General features: G+C 40.8%; 1 protein-coding gene across 16 annotated transcripts in view; it reads right to left on the minus strand.

The window, feature by feature from the left end:
* Nucleotides 1–22,432, minus strand: part of prrc2c (proline-rich coiled-coil 2C) — a 67,741-nt gene that overhangs the window by 27,012 nt on the left and 18,297 nt on the right. For 11 of the 16 annotated variants that reach the window (XM_055642266.1, XM_055642276.1, XM_055642272.1 and 8 more), the window contains exons 3-17: nt 22,014–22,188; nt 21,412–21,554; nt 19,584–19,712; nt 17,369–17,568; nt 14,094–14,155; nt 13,050–13,183; nt 12,879–12,969; nt 12,443–12,614; nt 11,752–11,838; nt 10,961–11,651; nt 7,938–8,110; nt 5,911–6,199; nt 4,835–5,045; nt 2,035–4,260; nt 244–449 (exon numbers count right to left, since the gene is read on the minus strand). In XM_055642266.1, coding sequence (XP_055498241.1) covers nt 244–449; nt 2,035–4,260; nt 4,835–5,045; nt 5,911–6,199; nt 7,938–8,110; nt 10,961–11,651; nt 11,752–11,838; nt 12,443–12,614; nt 12,879–12,969; nt 13,050–13,183; nt 14,094–14,155; nt 17,369–17,568; nt 19,584–19,712; nt 21,412–21,554; nt 22,014–22,188 — 4,989 coding nt within the window. The remainder of the gene's footprint in view (nt 1–243; nt 450–2,034; nt 4,261–4,834; nt 5,046–5,910; nt 6,200–7,937; nt 8,111–10,960; nt 11,652–11,751; nt 11,839–12,442; nt 12,615–12,878; nt 12,970–13,049; nt 13,184–14,093; nt 14,156–17,368; nt 17,569–19,583; nt 19,713–21,411; nt 21,555–22,013; nt 22,189–22,432) is intronic. The other 5 variants (XM_055642280.1, XM_055642271.1, XM_055642282.1 and 2 more) reach the window with 3 other exon arrangements.

The raw sequence follows: 22,432 nt of genomic DNA on the forward strand, positions 1-22,432 counted from the left end.
GATTATTAATCCACAGATCCCCAGCATAACATGAACCTTTGATCAGAAGAACATATGAAGTGTTTTTCTCACTTCTGATGTAACAAGTTATTAAATCGGGGAATGGTGGTGGAGGTTTGGGGGATATAGAAAGCGGCAGAAAAGGGGAAGATCTGTATCAGGATGAGGGCAATGAGAGATTCAGCATCACAAACCGTAGAGACAAAATTGTTAGTATAACGTTGGCAATCAAGTAATACTCACTAGCATAGTTATTCAAGTCAAACTGTGACAATGCATCAGGCTTCTCTTTTGGTTTTTTAGCTGATTTGGACTCTTCTCTTTTCTTCCCAGTTGCATCTTTAGTAGACTTTGGAGATGAGCCTGTGTTGCTACTTTCCACTGGATGGTGAGCCATATTACTGCTGGTGGGATCAATACCAATCATTGCTGTTCTCTCTTCAAAAGGCCTACATCGCACAAACCATACAAACAAGAAACTAACCATGATCCCCTAAAGGTAAGACAATCTATTACTTGCCCTAACCCACCCTCCACATGCGGAAATTGCAAGGAAAAAAACACAACGAAAAACGTATTGGGTACATCAAGATAGTTATGTATTTAAATGTATTTATTAATTCCACTTATCTGTTCCATCCATTCTACAATACAACTTTCATCATTCAATTCCAAAATACTGCAAGATTTCTTCTTATTTACAATTTATATGTTACATCTTGTAAAAGTAGGCCAGGCTCATTCGAAAATAAGTAATGTGTACTAAGATTTACCCAAACAGTGATTTTAATTAAAAATTAATTAGACACACAAATATCAAACATTCCCAGCGTATTGCATGCACAGCCAAATGGTACATCTGCCACAGCACTGCACTGAAAATCACTTTGCAAATATGTCCATACCCTCTCCTTTCAAAAGATTTGCCTCCCGCTAAATGCCTCTTATTTGTTACCATTCTATGATAATGCTTCAAACAGTTAAAGGAGGCCGTTTTTAAAAAAAAGACAGAATACATTGCTGTACACACACAGTTGGAACTGGGCGTTAAACATGTACATTTGTATGCAGAAATCCACCTTTTCTGGTTTAGAGGACAGTGTAGCTACATCATTCCATTCACCAACTTCAGAAATCTCTTTAAGAATGAACTGCAGATGCTGAAAAATCAAAGGTAGGCAAAAATGCTGGAGAAACTCAGCGGGTGCAGCAGCATCTAGGGAGTGAAGAAAATAGGCAACGTTTCGGCCCGAAACGCTGCCTATTTCCTTCGCTCCATAGATGCTGCTGCACCCGCTGAGTTTCTCCAGCATTTTTGTCTACCTTCAGAAATCTCGTCATATTTTATCTCTAACATTCCACAACTGCTGATAATAAAAGTACAGCGATGGAAATCAAGCATCACCAGGAAGGTGAAGTATGTGCAGTCCCTCTGAAGCAATTGTTTAACAATAAAAATAATTCACTGAACCACATTTCCTAAGTAATAGTGGTCAGCAAAAGAAAATACCGACAGTTACAAATATGAATTGGTTACAATTTAGTTAATAATTTTGGTAAGCAAAAGGTCAATAGATCACAAATACTTTAAAAAACATTAAATTCCAATTTGCATATTTGGTCATGACATTTCAAACTGTCTGTGTGGAGTTTGCACGTTTTCCCTGTGACTGTGCGGGTTTCCTCCTGGCGCTCCGGTTTCCTCCCACATCCCAAAGACGTGCGGGTTTGTAGGTTAAATGGCCTCTGTAAATTGCCCCTCGTGTCAGGAATGGATGCGAAAGTGGAATAACATAGAACTAACTGTGAATGGGTGATCGATGGTCGGCATGGACTCGTTGGGCCGAAGGGCCTGTTTCTGTGCTGAATCTCTAAACTAAACTAAAGAACAGCCCCCAAAAGTAATCTTGCTATTTCTATGTTTGTCTAAATTGACTAGATTGTCAAAAAAAATAATTAAAATGGTGGCAACCAATAACGCTGAAAAAATATCCTCAACTTCCAATGCTGGAAAACGGATGTTTTTACACTTACCCTCTTCTACCAGTTTTTGATGATAGTCCACCTCGTCTTTCATTTTTGTTGGCAGAGTAGTTTCTGTTAGACTTGTTGGCTCCACTATTGCTTCTACGATTCTGTCGCTCTGCTCCTGGCCGTTGGCTGGAGAAGCTTCTCTTTGCAGTATCTCTCTTTGGAAGGAAGTTGCTCTCTCCAGACTTTGCTGTAGCCTGCAAGTTGATATCAACCGTTTTCTTCTCATCTCTCTCGCGCCTCTCATTGAAGTCACTGCTCTCAGAAGCCGTTTCCCATTCCTCATTCGCCTGATCCGAAGAATTCTGATTGGATAAATCTGGCGACTTACTCCCAGCCAACTCCAGGGAGTTTGGACGTTCCTGGACATTACTGTGGGAGTTTGCATTTAGTATCGGTGCCGTGATCTCATTCACTTTAGCGGCAGCTTCTCTTTCTTTCAAACGCCTGAATCTCGGGGGTTTATCCTGTCGTGGTGGCCGAGTGGGCCTTTGCTTACGAAGCTGTTCTCTGTTGTGGTCAAACTTGCGCTCCGATTTTATCGGTCTCCTATCAAAAGGATGTGGCTCAAAATGATCTTTTCTCACTTCGCCTTCATCTCTTCTGGGAATCTCCATCCGCGGAGACCACATCGAATTAGGAGGCCCTGGCTTCCTCATTGCTGCAGACCTTGGTCCACCACGACCTCCCGCACCCCTGCCACCACCTCGAAACATCCCACCCCTGCCACGTCTTGAGGGTTCGCCTCGGGGAAGAAACCCTGGTCTTGGCTTTTGGTCGTCATCTTTTGAGGCAGGCTTTTCAGACGATCTATTATCCACCTTCAAATCCACCTTGCTTTCAGATCTAAAAGACTTTTGAACAGGCTTAATCTCCGGCCGGCCGTCTTTCTTTAGGCGCTTCCCTTTGGATGGGTTTTCTTTGTCAGAAATTGTTTCACTTGCACTTTCATGAGCTTCAGTATCGGAATCTGTTTCAGACCCATGTTGTCTGCGACGTTTAGGGACCTCCTCAAAATCAGAGCTATCACTACGCGTCTCACTCTCTTCCCTTTGCCGAAAAGAAACATTAGACACGTTTTCAGACCTTGGTCTCGGCTCCCTGTAACGAGGATATTCTCTACTACGACCCCTTCCTCCGCGCCCTCGGCCATTGTAGGAACCTCTAAAGCTGTGCCCTCGAGAGTAAAATTCTCCACGACCTCTTCCCCTATATGACGGTTCTGGATACCAGTCACGTGGTTCCCTGACATCTTTCCGGTAGTTACGCGGTGGCAAACCAGAATCTCTCCTGATGGGAAAACGGTTGTCAATTCGGTGTCTTTCAGGGACCTGATGTTTAACGTGTGTTTTCTCTTGCTTTTCATCTTTTGGCGCTTGGTTGTTGTTTGAAAAAGCTTGATTGTTGTTTGTTTTGTTAACTGTTGCAACTTGTGGCGGTGTCTCGTTTTTATCAATTGACGGCTTTGGATCATGGACTGCCTTCTTAACCACCGGCATGGAACTATCCTGAGGAGACTTCTCAGTTTCGGGTTTAATGACTACTTTATTTGGCTGCGATGGCTCTCTCCTTTCAGTTTTTACAGCTTTATTGCCTTTTATTGGAATGGAATGACGTTCTTCTTTTTCCTTCCTTTGCTCACGTTCTTCTTTCATGTCTCTCAGAATAGGCTTTTTGATGGGACCAGACCGTCTCACTGGTCTCATAAAGCCTTCATCCCTCCTACTGGTACCAGGTCTAGGGCCCCAACGCGTGTCATACCTTGGCTCTCTTTCTCTCCTAAATGTCTTCTCGGCCTTCACCACTTCATAGGGTCTTTCTCTTTTTGATTTTTCATCAGGTTTGTCTACGTGATCTTTTGACTCTACACTCCGACTTTGTATTTTAACTGTATTTGGCAGAGAATCCGTCTTCTGATCCTCCACCTTCAGGGAATGACTTGACCCGTGAGACAGGTTCCTCTTTAAAACTGTCCTTGCCTCTACATGTAATGTTGGCTCCTCTTGTGAGCCATGGCTCACATCAGAATTCACAGATTCCAATTTCCCTAGATCAGCTGTTTTTTCAACCTGAATGGATTGCTTATCTTCCAACGATTTGCTTGTAAATTTCCCTTTATCATCGTTCGTCTTGTCCCTGAAGTGCTCCTGCTTCAACTGTGGTGACAACTGCCTCTTTTCTGTGGAGTAGGCAAGCTTCTTTCTCTCTTGCTCCACAACTACCTCAGATCTAGAGAAAAATGATTAAAGCCATGTTTAGGAGTAGCAATTATTCATGTGAAAACAGCAGACAAGTTCTCTCCAATGTTAAGAGCGTCATCATGAATCTTCAAATTATATAACATCAAACCAACATTTCCCATTGCTTCTCTCCAGAGATGCTGCCTGTCCCGTTGAGTTATTCCAACATTTTGTCTCTAATTTCAATGATGGTGATTTTTCTTATGTCTCTCCCCTCCCCCCCATCCCTGCCCCTTCTGATGGGTGTAGACAGCAGGTGAGTGACAGCATAATTACTGGCATTAACCTTCATCCATCACCCATTCATAATATCCAGCAATGATAATAATAATAATTGGGAGCAGAAAACCAAGTGGAATTTTTAAAATCACACTCTCAATAGCCAGAGGACGATACTTTGAGGTTAAATTGTAGTGCCTTTTCTGCCAGCTTGACTATTTAATAAATTCAGTACTACTGAAAAATGTGAAGACTTGGAGCAAGGGCTTGTGAAATTAAAAAAAAATAAAAATCAGAATAATTATAAAGTTTATCTTTATGGGATTCATACCACACAGACTTACCTTAAATCTTTGCTTTCTTCCACTTCTAGTGGAGGAGTGGTAACTTGCTGTGGTTCAGAACGAGGATAAGACTCTGATCCCCACACCATCGGGGGCTCAGTGGACTGAATGGTGTGATCTCTGGCAGGTCGTGATGGATGGTCAAATGTTTCGGATCCAGAACCCGAACTGTCGATTTGATCTCTCCTCATTAGTTTAGTTGATAACATACCTGGAACAGACGAGACTGAATGACACTGGTACACAAATCGAGACTGGCATCGTGCAGAATATTAGTCATAAACAGTAAAACATTAAAATTATTTTTAAATTCCATAAGAAAAAATACATTTTAAAATTAATTCCATACTACAAGTGCATTATATTGAATCTTTGATAACAAAATCTTTTTAAAAACTTTTAATATTCACAATAAGAAATTCCCCATTCCCTTGAAATGGATTTATAATTTGATTAGTTAATTATTAAGTTACATAACTTTTTTTGCTTCAGATATGAAGATGCAATTAAGTTAGCAATGACACCATTGATATTAAACAATGAACATCACTGGAAAATGTACTACTTTTGCCTCAGAGCTTGAATATTCATAATTCACAAGCCATTCATGTGATAGGAGAAGAATTAGGCCATTCGGCCCATTAAGTCTACTGCCATTCAATGCATGGTTGATCTATCTTCTCCTCAACCCTATTCTCCTGTCTTTTCCCCATAACCCAACACCCTTACCAATCAAGAATCTATCTCTCTGCCATAAAAATATCCGTCGATTTGACCTCCACAGCCGTCTGTGGCAATGAATTCACTACCCTCTGACTAAATAAATTCCGCCTCATTTCCTTTGGAAGGCATGCCCCTTTATTCTGAGAAAATCTCTTCTCCCAGTCTTCCACAGAGGGATCATTCTATATAAAGATGGTGTTAGAACCATGCTTAATCTTGATTTCTACAAGAAAAATTATCATCTTTCAACAAGGGTCCATTGGTAGCAAAAAGAACTATTTCACTATTAAACACAGCTAAAAAGAACAGTTGTATAACGTATACCAATTAAGAGTGGATTATGAATTACTAACCAGGGTGAATTTGTGTCATATCCATTGGTGGCCTTCCAGACATAATACGCGGATCCAAATAGGACTGCATCATGATCCAACGTGGATCAAATCCCATGGAAGCCAAGTGCTGGTGATGGGGAGTTAAGGGCGCTTGATATATAGGCCTATGCTGAGGTGGTGGCGGTACAGTGCCTCCAGAAGGCTGAGATTTGGCCTGGGTCTGAGACTGAACAGGAGTTTGGGACTGCGTCTGTTGATGGATGCCTGATGGCTGCTGCTGCCAATGTTGCTGCTGCTTCATCTGCTCCTGAAAAAAATATCTTCATTAACCAAAGATTTGGGCTAGGAACATATGAAAATAATCAATCACGCTGTAAAGATGGATATTATTTTAAAAAAACGCTGGGAACACTTAGCGAGTTGGAAATCAATGGTGGAAAGAGACGCTGTCAATGGTTCAGGCTCAGAACTGAATTAAAACTGGGCGGCTCATACCAGCTTTCTTCAGTTCTTTCTAGCCTGCTGAATAATTCCAGCATTATCTATTTTTATTTCAGATTTTCAGCACCTCCAGTTTTATTGTTTTTACAAAGATGGATATTAAATATTACAAAATGTCACAGTTTTACCATGTGAATATTTACTTGCAAATTAACCAGGTAATTCAACGTATTTATTGGTTTTTGAACCAAGAATGCCCGGGTCAGCTTTAGCATGTCAGCCAATCTATAACGGGTTAGCACTTCTATACCAAAATCAAAAATTGATCGCCGACACTGATATTTTTCGATTTCTAGCTGAGCAACGCTGAAGACAGAATAATATTGCAATAGTTCAACGATGCTTTTATTGCCACACGTGTAAATGCAGTGAAATTCCTTTCTAACATCAGTACAGTATTCCCATACCCAAGCACAGCCTCGATTAGCAAGTGTACACAAATAGTCTAGTGACTTTGCATGCAAGAGGTGCCATTTTCAACATCCAGTCTGCGCTCTAGTTGTTATGAGCGGTGCCCGACCCAGGCAAGCCCCAGGCTGCTGTGGGCCTTCAGCCACCACCTTCCTTAAGCACGACGTCCCGCTTCTCACTATTTCATTGTAAACCTACGCTATTTTATATTGTGGATTCTGGTTTAAAATTGGTAGCAATTTATTAAATGGTCATTTGGAGACCCAGTAGAGACCTCAAGGTGAATTGACACCTGCAATGGCATAAAAAAACAGGATACTCACGGCTGGCAACATCAGTTCGCACTAGCTTCAAATTTTGATTTGCCCTGGAGTTTTACAGGTGATCACCACATTAATGCTACTTTATGCATACATACACAACAAATACCTATTCAGCAAGTCACCCTTGTATCTCTTTTTTGCATCCTTGTCATTAGCACATCTTCCCCAGCCAACAAAGGGCCATTATAGAATCCACCCTTCCTAAGGTCATTTGTTGCTGACCCTAATTTGCCCGACCTTTATCGTTCAGTCTGAAGAAGCCCTCCAACCCGAAATGTCACCTACTCCTTTTCTCCATAGATGATGCCTGACCTGCTGAGTTATTCCAGCATTTTGTGTGTATCTATAAACAGATATAAACTATCATCTGCGGTTGCTTCCAACACGACATCTGGTGCTGTGCGTAGACAACTCCATTTCAGCTGAGAAGCCCGAATCCCTCTTGTTAGCGCATCTTCCCCAGCCAACAATGGGACCATCATGGACTCCATCCTTCTTGAGATCATCTGTTGCCGGCCCTGTTTTGGTCTGGGCTTTTCGCATCTTTCAGTTTGAAGAAACGTTCTAACCCAAATCATCACCTATTCCTTTTCTCTATAGATGTTGCCTGACCCACTGAGTTACTCCAGTATTTCGTGTCTCCTATCTATAAACCAGTTTTCCAGACACCCCCCCCCCACCATATTTCAGTCTGATGAAGGATTCAAATCCAAAACGTCACCTATACCTTTGCTCCAGAGAGACTGCCTGACCCACTGAGTCACTCCAGCATCTTGTGTCTAACACCCACCACATTAATCTCTTTCCCACCTGCTGTCGCTGAAATCGTGGTGGCAATGACTTCTGGAACTGCTTTGAGTAGCCCGTGGGAGCAGCCGGCCGGGTTTGGGATGCCAGGTCAACATCCACATCGTTTGGTGTTTGAGCGGGCTCTTTTTCAGTGAGAGTAATGTCCGGCTGATCAACAGGTTTAGAAGCACCATCTGCCAATACAGAAATTAAAATTGTTTACTTTCTGCCTGGTAACCATAACAAGCCTTTCTCTTTTGTTCTTTCTGCCTCTTCCTTCTCCCCCCCCCCTCCCTCCCCCGCACTATCACTCATTTTAAAAAACGTCACTATTCATAAAAGGAGGTATAAGGAATAATTAGATTGCAGGCCTATTTGCCTATCTATTAAGAAAATGCTGGAAACAATTACTAAGGAAGTGATAACAGTACTTGAAGTACAGGCCCACTCTTTTAATCCGGACAGAATTACGAGCGCGCACTTGAAGGCCACAGGTGGCATTGTGTGTGGCGTATCCCTCAGTCCCGAAAGAGTTATTTGTTTACATCTGCAGTTGATGTTGGTGCTCCCTCAGTTTAGTGCAAAGCTTAGCTTATTTTGTACACATCTAACCCTAACCTCTAACCAAGATCCAAGTGACAGTAAAGATGGCAAGCAGAAGTGCATTTAATATTTGTTTTGCGACAGTGGATTAGACAAGGGAGAGGTATAATTAGTGGGTCAGATGTGTACTGTTGTATCATTATAACCTGACCTCTGTTGGTTCGGCAAAACAGATAATTCGGCAAGACTCTGGAGCCAAGGGTGCCGGAAAATTGGTGGTGAACATGTATAACGTGATTTAGCAGAGTCGACATAATGTTTAACAAATGTGTTGGGTTCTCTGAAGATATTGCCAACAGGATAAATAAACGCTATCCCGAGGATGTGGCGTATTTTAATGTCCTAAACGCAGAAAGAAACAACATAAAAGGTCATTGCACAAACACAAGGTCAGTGACATTGCTATGTATAGAGGACCTGTTAACAGAGGGGAAAAAAAGGATATGATAAACAGGATGATACATAGGTAGTTACAAAATTAGAGAGACATTATGTTATTATTTTATGATCATAAAGGGAAATGTGAAGCTATCCACTTTTGTGGCAAGAATAGAAAAGCAGAGTATTATTTAAAACGCCAAAGTGCTCAATGCCAGCTTATATCGTGATCCAGATATCTACAAATGGAGGTAAAGCATCTAAAGAGTTAAATGTAATGTCAGTGATTACAATGATGATGAAATAGAGGAGCAAGGATATTTTGATATAACTGTCCACGGCTAAACATCCATTGAACATTAGCTTTGGCAAGATCACTCACAAGATTAAGCAAAAATATACTTGTCTTAAAGCGAGTGCAGCAACAATTCCATAGATTTATACCTGGGTCAGGAATTTATGGGCAGAATGAGCCCATAATCTCTGGCATTTATAAACTAAGTAGCAATTTCAAACAGAACGTAGAGAATGATTGAAAGATAGAGACCATGAGAATAGTATATGGTGTTTAAAACCCATATCAATAATTTGGATAAGAAGATCACGTGTAATATTTACACTTCTATTGTTACATAGCTGGCTGGCAGTGTGCGTTGTCAAGAAAATGCAGAGAGGCTTTAGTAGATTTAGGAATGCAAACCGAATAAGAACAATGACAGATTGCAAAATGCGAGATCATCCATTGACAACAAAAAAAGGTAAAGGACTGCAATTGTGAAGGATACAGAAAGACACTAATTTCTAAAGTACATATATTGACACGGAGACACTGGCAAATATTTAATGCAAGAGGATGAGTAATAGTCTCACCAGGGCCCTAAATAATTACAGCATCTGAAATACTGCACACAAATCTGCTAACCCTATCCTACTTGCAATAGAGGGAGTGCAACAAATGCTAATTGGGCAGAGAGATGAAGAAGAGGTGAAGCATGCTGGAGCTTAAAAGAATGGAAGAGTTTTCTTGGATAGCTGGTGGGACATTGCTTTTCCTATTATCTGTGCCCTGAAATGTGGATCACAATGCCAAAATAGGTCACCCAATGAGGACAGAAGAGAGAGAAAAAAGTATCTAGTGAGGATTATCTTTACCCAAAAGGGCTGTGGAGTATTAGTCAATGAGTATATTCAATACATTTTCAATATCAAGGGAATCAATGATATCGAAAATGGTGTAGAAAATGGTTCAATGGCCACTTTACTAGATGCTGGTGAGGGTACATGAGGCCAAATGACCTGAGTCCTGCTTCAATTTCTTAGGCCAACATGACCTTGGGATTATTGGTCAACTGGAGTTGAGGCCAAAGATGATTTTAATAGATGATAAGAGATGGTGTGGGGCACTAGGTGATCAACTACAACCCTCACTCCCACTAACTTCATTAGGAATTGTGACACCCAGCCGCTCAAGAAGGCAAAACATTTGACCCAAACCTCGGCCAAAGCAGCAGATTTTGAGGGTCAGATAGAAAGGAAAGAGATGATTGGCAGAGGTTATATCCAAATCAGCTGAAAACATACAGTTGCATTAATGAGAAGGTTTAAGGTAAGAGGAAGGAGTTTTAAAAGGAATTTGAGAGCAAACCTTTTGTTTACAGAGTGGTTGATATCTGAAGGTCACTGTTTGGAAGAGGCAATGGATTCAGATGCAATCACTATTTAAGAGGCATCGAAGATATGCCCATAATGCAGGAAAAAGGGATTAGCCCATTGGGCTAAAAGGTTTGAGTGGATGTTGTGGTCCAAAGGACCCATTTCTGTGGTGTGTAACTCCGCCTCTTGGCTTCAGATACCAGGTTATATATCCACACAGCTGAATGTTAAGATAATTGCCGAGCTTTTTAATCATGTGCTGTTCAACTCAAGTACCGCATACAAACAATTGAAATTCAGGCAATTAACTAGTAATCCCGATGGACAACTAAAATTAAATCTGAGGCTAGAAACTAAAGAATCCAGAAAATAATTAATACAACCACTTTTATTTTAAAACAGTGAAGTACCTGATTCAGTTTGAGTGGTGTTTTCATTTTCTGTTTGTTGTTCTTCGAAAACATCTGACACAGTGGCTGGTTCTTCCTTCGATGTTTCAATCTCAGCCACTCTTTCCTCGGTATTTTCCTCCTCTTCCTTTTCCTGTTGACATTCCTTCACCTCTTCAGTCTCTTGTTCCTGTGGCTTCTCATCTTCCTTCTCCAATGGTTGTTCCTCGTTTTGCTCTTGTTTCTCTACCTTTTCTATGGTCTCTGACTGTTTCTCTTCCTTTTGTTGATGGCTTTCAATCTCTTCCAACTCTTCCGGCTGCTCCTTTATCTTTTCCTGTTCCTTTTCTATTTCTTTCTCCTGTTGTTCCTTCTCTTCCTTTTGTTGCTGCTCTTCCTTCTTTTCTTTCTCCTGTTGTTCCTTCTCTTTCTGTTTTGCCTTCTCTTTTTCTATCTCCTTCGCCTTTTTATCTTTAGACAGAGTTCCAAACTTTTCATCGAGTTTTTTGAGTTTTGCTGCACAAGCCGCCAACCTCTGCTCCTCCATTCGCCGCTCCTCCTCCTCACGCCTTTTTCTGGCCCTTTCAACCGCGGCAGAAACATCAGAACTTGACGTCTTTCTTCTTTGTCTCCAAGCTTCATCACCATCACTGGGTAATGGAGGTTTGAGGGGTTGCTTTCCTGGCCCAATTTGACGATTAGGAGGTGGAGGCTAAAATTGAATTGGAACAAATACAAGTTAAAAACTCACACAATTTTATTATGACATATTTTACTACTTCTTTCTGTACGGTTTCTATTCTATAAATTACCGGGGGAGCTGGTTTCTGAGTGAGAGGAACATTTGCTGGTCCACGCAAGTCCCGTGCTGCAGTTTGCAATGCTGTTCGTCCCAAATCCTACAGGATAAACAATTATCAATATTTTATTCTAAACTTTACACACAAAAACAGAAACAATTAAATCCTTCAACATGAAAAAGAAATGACACGAATGCATACAGTTGAAATGACCCACTAAAGATCTGCTTTTACTGAAACAAAAACTTAGATCTGCCTTGTAGTCTGAGCAATCCAAGTTCTGCAATACTTTGTAGAATCCCGATTAAAACACAAACTTTGTTCTGAGTCTCAACGGCTCTCTTAAAGAAACATTTACAACTATAATCAGTGATACAAAAATTTATTGCAAAGGAAATAACAAAAATAAGTCAGTGGCAAACTCTAAAAGCTATGTTCATCGGCACAGAAACATTTTATTAATGAACATTAGCATTGACATTTGATATGTCAGGTTTTTAAATGCTTTGTGGCGTCTGTGGCAATGAGAACATACATGGCTTAAAAATTACACGTCCAGGAGAGAACTCAATATTGGTGGACTCAATAAATTATCCTCATCAGATATAAAGGGCATTATGGATCCAAAGATCAGGAAAATAACTACATAACATTTCTTTTCTGGCAGCTGTCAACGTGTACAATGAAGTGATCTTCACTCTACCTGGCGATCAGGCGGTGGGCCTCTATTCGAAGAGATGTTGTTCGGTGACAGTGGACCGGTTTGTAATGTTGTGTGGTCACCCACTGAATCTTTAGCAACAGTACCCTCTGTTTCTTCCTGGGCATCCGGGGTCTCAGCGCCTGAAGTTTCTGCATTGCGGACCTGTCCATCACTGTAACCAGCCAAAGAAACACAACTCCATAACTCGGCAAAACTCCACACTAAACCAACCGAAGGGTCCCAAAATTAGCCGAGCTTAAACATTGGTGTAGGATAAGACAATCCTTGGAGGTTAATTACTACACAGTAAACAGTACCTGGTAGAGAGCTTGTGAAATAAAAATAGCATGAAAGATACAATCCAAACCTCTAGCAGTTCATTATATTCTGTAACTTTGACAACCACGTAGCCTGTCGTTTAGAAAATAAATCATACCACATTTCTCTTCTGTGCCGCTCTGCGGACCCTCCCTCTTCCTCATCGCTGAAGTTTAGTTTCTCGGTATAATCCACCTCAGACTGGGCTCCTGAAACGGAAGGGACACAGAATTCAGTTTTCCGTTTTCTGGTCTTTTGCTGAAAACCATCAAATATGTTCAGGTTTTACCTGCCCAGCCATCATCTGTTTCAGTGTCCAGGTTATCAAGTTCCTTCAATTCGGTTGCGCTGATAATGGAGGGTCTTTCTTGGAGGTCTTGAGCCCACTGGGAATTTGCTTGCCTAGCGGAACCACTTTGGTTCCTAAATGATACAGAAAGGATTAGGAGATAAATACATTTTTCAGAAATCCGTATACACCAGAGGTAGAATTAACTTTAATTGAGGTTAAAAATAACTTCATGGTATGGAATGAAATGTTTTTAAAAAATTGACACAGGGATGTCCACAGATGTACAACAAATTATCAAATTATTAAATAATGCTCAACATTTTTTGCTCAATGGCATGTTAAAACTATAGACACAAAACACTGGAGTAACTCACTGGATCAGACAGCATCTTTGGAGAAAATAGGTGATGTTTCGGGTTGAGACTATAATAGCTATTGCATAGATAGTTCTGACGTTGCCATCTGGCTGGATGAATATTACAAAGTTTTAAGATCATCAACTGTGAAATACCAGTGGTATATTATTGTGCAGTTCCAGTTCAGACCGTTTCCATGGTGAACCCAAATAGAGCGGTCCTTTCTGCTTGTCCTTTAATTGAGGCAACCATTCTCATCCAGCTAATGTATTCACTAAATGTTAAAAGAGACTAGCTAACTATTGGATAGTTCAAATAATGACTATTTTAGATGGGGCAACTTGGTCTGCATGTTGAGCTGAAAGGGCCTGTTTCCAGGCTGTATGATACGACGACTCCATAAATAGACAAATGTTGAGCAATATTTGAAAGAATAAACAATTACTGTTTCCAGTACAATCATAACTTCAGCCTATCATTTTTGAGATAAAACAGCTGCACAAAATTAGCTGTTTGCTCTGAACTAACATGGATTTTTTAGATTATATATGAAAACAAAAACAATCCACCTACCATTGAAATACAAAGCAAGTTGGCTCTTTAACAACCGCAGCCGGTTAAAAGCTACTAAAAAAATTAGTTTGTAATGCTTAAGTAGCACTTTCTGAACTTGTGGGAAACTTACCTGGCATTTGATGCAGGGTATTGTAATCGATGTGGCCCTTGCATTTTTGATGCATGAGGTATCTGAAAGAAAGGAGGTGGAAATAAAGCATGCCTAAATAAATGGAGACACAAGAGACTGCATTTGCTGGAACCATGTTATTTTTTAAAACACACTGCTTGAGGAACTCAGCGGGTCAGGCCACAACTGTGGAGGAAAATTCAAATCAGGACCCTACCTCAGTCTGAAGAAATATCATCGGTCAATTTCCCATCACTGATGCTGCCTGATCTGCTGAGTTCCTCCAGCAGTTTATTTGTTTTGACACTTACATAAATGTTCCATGGTTTAACAAATTAAAAAAATCTTCATTCATCATAAAGTCCTATTATATGCATGTTTGCTTCCTACACCATTCAATTATGTTTGCCATTGCATTTAAATACACATGCAGTGCAGACATGATTACGGGTGTGAGATAAAAGATTTCCAGAACAAGGTACACAGTGCCCTCCATAAAGTTTGGGACAAAGACTCATCATTTATTTATTTGCCTCTGTACTACACAATTTGAGATTTGTAATAGAAAATATCACATGGTTAAAGTGCACATTGTCAGATTTTAATAAAGGCCATTTTTATACATTTTGGTTTCACCATATAGAAATTACAGCTGTGTTTAAACATACACCCCCCCCCCCCCCCCCCCCCCATTTCAGGGCACCATAATGTTTGGGACACATGGCTTCACAAGTATTTGTAATTGCTCAGGCATGTTTAATTGGCTCCTTAATGCAGGTATAAGAGAGCTCTCAGCACCTAGACTTTCCATCACCTTTGGAAACTTTTATTGCTGTTTATCAACATGAGGACCAAAGTTGTGCCAATGAAAATCAAATAAGCCATTGTGAGACTGAGAAACACAAAATAAAAACTGTTAGAGACATCAGTCAAACCTTAGGCTTACCAAAATCAACTGCTTGGAACATTATTAAGAAAGAGAGCACTGGTGAGCTTACTAATCGCACAGGGACTGGCAGGCCAAGGAAGACCTTCACACCTAATGACAAGAATTCTCTCCATAATAAAGAAAAATCCCCAAACACCTGTCCGACAGATCAGAAGTCAGGTGTGGATTTGTCAATGACCACTGTCCACAGAGGACTTCATGAACAGAAATACAGAGGCTACACTGCAAGATGCAAACCACTGGTTAGCTGCAAAAATAGAATGGCCAGGTTACAGTTTGCCAAGAAGTTTGCTAAAAAGAGCAACCCCAGTTCTGGAAAAAGGTCTTGTGGACAGATGAGAAGAAGATTAACTTATATCAGAAGGCAAGAGCAAAGTTTGGAAGAGAAAAGGAACTGCCCAAGATCCAAAGTATACCACCATATCTGTGAAACAGTGGTGGGGGTGTTATGGCCTGGGCATGTATGGCTGCTGAAGGTACTGGCTCACTTATCGTCATTGATGATACAACTGCTGATGGTGGTAGCATAATGAATTCTGAAGTGTATAGACACATCCTATCTACTCATGTTCAAACAAATGCCTCAAAACTCACTGGCCGGCAGTTCATTCTGCAGCAAGACAATGATCCCAAACATACTGCGAAAGCAACAAAGGAGTTTTTCAAAGTTAAAAAATGGTCAATTCTTGAGTGGCCAAGTCAATCACCCGATCTGAACCCAATTGAGCATGTCTTTTATATGCTGAAGAGAAAACTGAAGGGGACTAGCCCCCAAAACAAGCATAAGCTAAAGATGGCTGCAATACAGGCGTGGCAGAGCATCACAAGAGAAGACACCCAGCAACATGAATCACAGACTTCAAGCAGTTATTACATGCAAAGGATACGCAACAAAATACTAAACATGACTACTTTCATTCACATGACGTTGCTGTGTCCCAAACATTATGGTGCCCTGAAATGGGGGGGGGGGGGGGGGGGGGGCTGTGTATAAACACTGCTGTAATTTCTACATGGTGAAACCAAAATATATAAAAATGGCCTTTATTAAAATCTGACAATGTGCACTTAAACCACATGTGATTTATTTTCTATTACAAATCTCAAATTGTGGAATACTCAGGCAAATAAATAAATGATGGGTCTTTGTCCCAAACATTATGGAGGGCACTGTCTTTAGGTTTAGTGCCCTAAACCCTGTCAAAATGTTCATAGAAGCACCACAGAAAAATAAACATACCAATGCAGACAATGGAGCCAAATGCATGGTTAAAGAGATGAGCTGTAAACTGTAGAGTTAGGGTCTAGATGGCTGAATCTTTGACAAAATTGGGGGTTGTTTATAACAAAGGAAAATAAATGGTTTGTGTTGTTTTACCTTTGACTAGTCTCAAAATCTTTGGGTTATTTAACTTGTTGGCTAGTCTGACCTGCATTTACTCGAGCAATCTGTTCATTGTCATTCCAGAGGTAAATCTTTGGTGGTCTTTTTCTAATTGCTATCGATACAACAAAAATGAAAGAGTGTAAAACTGTATCTTTGGAGAGAAGAAAAAGATGATGTTTTAAGGTAAATTATTCTTGACATGTCCAAGTACTGAAACTAAGTTTGAAATAGTTATCTGAAATTCCCAAAGATAGACATAGAAAGCTGGAGTAACTCAGCGGGTCAGACAGCATCTCTGGAGACCAGGAATAGGTGACGTTTCGAGTCTAGGCCCGTCTTCAGAAATTCCCGTTGCTTTCGAATGAAGACGCGATCCTCTTGGTTTAACTTGGCACTATGAACCACTGGTGTTTCTGTTTTAATGTATGCATCTAACAGCTGTGTATATTTTCAAAATATTTATCGGTAATAATAACCTTGCCTAGTATGACTATTGCTATCCCCCAACAACAATTTTTAAGACGTCATTGTTTTTTTAAATGTAACCATTAAAGAGTTTCTACCATCTTTTCAAACAGCTACTCCAGGTAAGAGCTCCCCATTTCAGCTTCTACGTAGCTTGGAGTTCAGTAGAAATCTGTGTGCATCAATTTTTTATTTTATCGCCATTTTTATTCATTCTATCAACACCAGCCACAATGATAACATGGGTCTCTTCACTAAAATGACATCCGTCATCCTTTATACCAGCAAGGAACACCTTTGAACAACTAGAGGTGTGCAGAATACCCTGGAATTCCCATGTGGCACAGGAATTGGAGGCTAATTACTCTGTATTCTGCAAAAACATTATTGAACATCTTGAAAATATGCACGGATTTTTCAAAATGTAACCGTTTAAAAAACGTAATGCATTTATAGCAGGAGGTTAATACTTACAAACGGTGGCAATATTCCTCTAAATTGTGGTGGGGGTGGGATAACCAGCTGTCCATTTATCCGAGTCGGGGTCAGCACCTTTTCTCGCATAGCACCTTTCTCAAGACCTCTGATAGTTTCAATCAATCCTGATAGTCCAGTGGCTCCATCTGAATTAACAGGTTTTCCATCTTGCTCCAGCACCAATTTCCCTCCAACAACTGTGTGGGTTGAAAATTAACAATTAAATTATATGTTGTATTGGATCAGTTAGGTACAGAACTCTCTTCAAGCCTCGTTACATCATGTCAGTAATACAGAATGAAAATGGGCCTTTCAACTGCACTGACCATCAAGCCCATTTACTTTCTTTAACCCAATCCCATGAGATCTTCCCACCAAGTCAGATTCTATTACTCACCTGCAGACTGGGACAATGTACAGTGGCTAATGAAGCTTCAAACCTGCATGATTTTGGGATGTGGGAGGAAACTGGAACACCCAGAGAAAAACCCAAAAGGACACCGCAGGTCAGGACTGAATGCAGGTCACTGGCGCTGCAAGCAGCAGCTCCGCTAACTGCACCTTTGTGAGCCCAAGTATACTCAAAGTTGTCAACCTACTGAAACTTAACTGAAGGAGTAATAACTTTTACAACATACCCCTTCACGCATTCTATTCCTTTAACCCCACAAATCTGTACATCTTGCACTTAAATACACCAACTGACTTTTAAGAGCATTAAATGTTTGAATTTCTTTCTAGTTGAACGCTCCTCAGAATATCAAGCCATCTTACAATTTTTGTGTTTCAATGGAACCACTTTAAATTTCTATCAAGCTGCACAGGAACAATGTGTCTACTCAAGTTCCCAAGCTTTATAGGGGCTATTTCAGGGGCCTAAATCTATGGAACTGAAATAGAGCATAATCAAGGACGAGTCGCACCCTGGCCAATCCCTCTTCTCCTCTCCTATCAGGCAAATGGTATAGAAGTGTGAAAATTCAGATTCAGGAACAGTTTCTTATCAGCCCTTATCCTACCACAACTAGTGAGCAGTACTCAACTCTTCGGTAACTCTCGAACTATCCTCGATCAGACTTTGCAGGCTTTACTTTGCACAAAACGTTATTCCCTTATCATGTATCTATATACTGTAAATGGCTCGATTGTAATCATGTATTGTCTTTCGTCTGACTGGTTAGCACGCAACAAAAGCTTTTCACTGTACCTCGGTAAACATGACCTAAATAAACTAAACCCCAGAGATTCCCATCTCCCAACTGTGTAATTCATGACACTGCGGAAAAAGGAAGAGTTCACTGACGGTAAAATGACACAGACATAATGTGAAGCAGAAATGGTGTTGTTTGTTGAGAGGGGGAATGGCCTCTTGTTTACAATGGTTGGAATTGAGTTTGATTTGGCTCACTACCTGGACACACTGTTCACAATCCCCACTAACCTGGAGCAGTTGTGGCAAGCCAACTGAACTGACCCTCCATAACCTGTAGGAGCTGGCAAGAAATAGCAAGTCCCTATTATTAAAGTTGCAAAAGGTTAAAAGAAAAGGAAGTAAAATTTGAGCAACTTGGCATTTCCCTCCTAATCATTATGCCGAGAATCCCCATTCAAACAGGTACTCTGATCCTACACAGATCTGTCTGTCTGGCACTGGACTGGAGAGATCCCCTCTCCAGGATAACATGGAGAATCACGGCACCAATGTGCTCAATTGGTATCAGTCATTCAGTACCGATATGGCTGTGATTTCATGCAATGCAGACATATCTAGAACCTCAATACTGGAGGCAGTTTGAGATTAACAAAACTTTCATAGACAAAAGTATACAGAGTTATGGTACAAATATTATGGCACAATTGAATGTCAGACTGTACTTGAGGTGGTAAGTGTCCAAACCTTTCTATGCTATTATGAGCAAACATCATAGTTCAGATTGATATGATCTCAACACTCAGATCTAATGTAGCTTTCAACAGTTCGAGACAGACTATTCAACCAATGATTGCAAGAAATCTAGTACAGAAAGAATCGAAGAGGAACTCTCTCACTGTTTCTCATCAGCAGTGGTAAAACTGAAGGGTCAAAGCAATATGCCTTTCTGCTCCAGCTGGTATAAGGTAGCTGGTGATCTTCAGAGGCAGCAAGAGAGTCAAGAAAAGGCAATGCAGTCAGATAAAAAAAAAAAAAAAAAACAATAAATGGAGCACATACACTGTGGACGTAAACTGGGTGCAGATCCTTGGGCTTCATCAGGCTGCTCCTTTGCAGTTTTTTCTTGATCCCCAGCTGCCTGCAGGCTTGGGAACTCATGCTGGAAGTGACTGTTTAAACTTTGGATTCCTGATTTGAGATACACAAAGGCAAAGAGATTAGAACACCGTTGGGCACAAACATTTCTATACACTGTCTTTGGTAATGTCCCAAGAAAGACGATGGAGGGCACAGATATTGACCACAAAGACTTGATCAGGCTTAGCAGAATTGAAGAACTAGGAACGCAGCATAATTTTGTATGGAATGACATGGAATGAAGTAATTAGTTTGACGTAGTTTTAAATGTACAAGGGGCCAAGGTGGGGAAGAAATGCCCAGGAAGCCACAGGTAGAGAGCATATTTTTGTGCACTGGAAGACATGTAGCGCCAGGGAGGTTATGGAACAAAGTGCTGAATTGGGAAAAATACAGGCAAAGTACTTCTGGAGATGGCAAGACTAAGTGAGAAGAAAATCTCGATAAAAAGAGCAAAAAATATTTCAATTGTAACGGGGACCAGTGGACTGATTGAGGCAAGTTGCAGCCACTGGGATGAAGGGTTTGAAACTCTCCTCAGGGTTAGACATTTACAGAGACTGCCAGATATGCCTAGCTTAATCAGAGCAAGGCAGTGAGAAATGAATTCTGGAGCAAAAGTACCCAAATTCCTGGTGGCTCAAGAAAGATGAATTCTACTTTTCTCACCAAGGTTGGCAATCTAATGAAAAGTGAGATAGAACTGAAAATGAAGAGAAAATAAAATGAGCGTTACCAACAGGAAACAGCCCACAAGTCAATAGATTCTGCCAGCGTTACGCAATAACATAGGAGTTATCAAGAAACTTTCCAGTATCCACTGTAAAATTGAGGGGATTTGAAGCTACTTCCAGGTTGATAACTTGCTGGGAAACAATAGGAATGAACCAAAAGCGAATGCTGTCTTGTGGGTGTAACATGGTAATCACAGAGGCCACGAGCAACTTTTGCCAAAGTAGTCTTAACACATACAGTTACAGCGTTGGAGCTGGATTTAAAATTTGAAGAAGATTTGGGAAAGCTAACCAAAGTTAAATAACCAAGGACAGGGAAACTTGAAGTGGGTACCATTTGTTAGTTTTATGAGCACTGTAAGCACAACAGTAGTTATGAAGCAGCTGAAATGGATACAATTCCAGCATTAAACACTTCAGAATGATGTCTGAAGTTGCTCGTGTCATGGGAACATGAAAGATAGCTCGCACCTCAATTACAAAATCAGAGCCTTGCAAATACGGGAACACGACCAATTTTCTGGCAACTTGTGGTCCATTACCTTAATTACGGGAACGTACTTGGAAACCACCCCCCCCCCCCCCCCCCCCCCCCCGAAAATGTGACACCTAGACCGGTTGAGGTGATTGATCTCGACCTCATTGGGACTTCCGCTGGCCGATCAGCAGGTTGAATTTGCCTCCTATGACTGGGGCTCTGGTACTCCGGCCCAGATGGAGGGCAGATCCATTCCAATAACCAAATTCCCAGGATGATAACTCGGCTCTTCGGCAGCCCATTCCGGTACTAATTGACGCCTCTCCTAGGCCATGAACCATGTTGGTCCATCAAAACGGATAATCCAGAAAGGCTCTGGACCCAAGGGTGCTGTAACATTGGTAGTGCACCTATACTTATTCAAAATTCAATATCACAACATTCTTAATATTGCCACATACAAATTATAGACAATTCTCAAAGATCCTGCATGTGAGCTAATCATTGGTTTGCTTAGCTCCAGCTTGTAGAAACTTACCATCTCCTTGCCCAGTGTGCTTGCTACTTGTTTGGGCCCATGTTTTCACAACTGGCACCTCTGGGGCTTTTGGGGCTGGGGGATCTGCACTCGGTGGTGGCGGTGGCGGCGGTGGTTCTTGTACTTCGACTTCTGCGACAACACTAATGAAATCACAATTCTGACATTAGTTCACCTGCTGTCAACGCAAGTCTATTTCACCAAAACTGCACTAATTTTAACAATCAACTTGATCAAAAACACTTCTACTTTCTTCCTTGTTCTTTTTACAACAAAATATTTACCTTTGTTAAAGCATCAAATATTAATAAACATAAATTTGATAATTCATGTAAAATCTCTACATTTGGAGTGGAGGAAGTTAGTCGACTGGTGATGTTTCATCTTCACAGATAATGATGATCCACAATCAAATAGGGAGACATTAAACCAATGTCGGTTTAGTTTTTTCTTACACAAAGTACATATTGGACTTCATTAAATGTATAATCAGCACCACAAAAAAATCTTATTGCGAGCAATAAATAAATATGCATTGGAAGTTACAATTAAAATTATGGGGTTAATTAATGCAATCCAATAAACCACAATGCTATGTTTACCTTTCTTCCTGTTGTTCTGATTTTGTGACCCATCCTGAGCCATCCTTTGGTACGATGTTCACATTGGGATCATTTCCCTTGTTCTCTGCTTTTAGGCTGGGAAGAGTGGCAGGAGGAGGGATACGCCGTGAGCTGGCCACTTTGCCCAGGCTCTGCAACCCATGACGAGCTGCAACTGAGGACAATGGTCAAATGAAGGTCAGACACAAGATGCAAGGCATGTGTACTCATGCTTCCTTTACCATTTTCTGAAGGCAAAGCCTCTCAGCATCATGACAAATTTGTTAACTTGGTTGAAAACTTTTAATCAGAACTGGTCCAAGAGCGAGCAGAAGAGGAAGAGATTTGTCTTTGTTAATATCCTAAGATGTCACCATCTATAATAATTGGTAATTTCTTCACAACACACATAAAAAATG

This window comes from Leucoraja erinacea, chromosome 10 (assembly GCF_028641065.1).
Source record: "Leucoraja erinacea ecotype New England chromosome 10, Leri_hhj_1, whole genome shotgun sequence".
Classification (NCBI taxonomy): Eukaryota; Metazoa; Chordata; class Chondrichthyes; order Rajiformes; family Rajidae; genus Leucoraja; species Leucoraja erinaceus.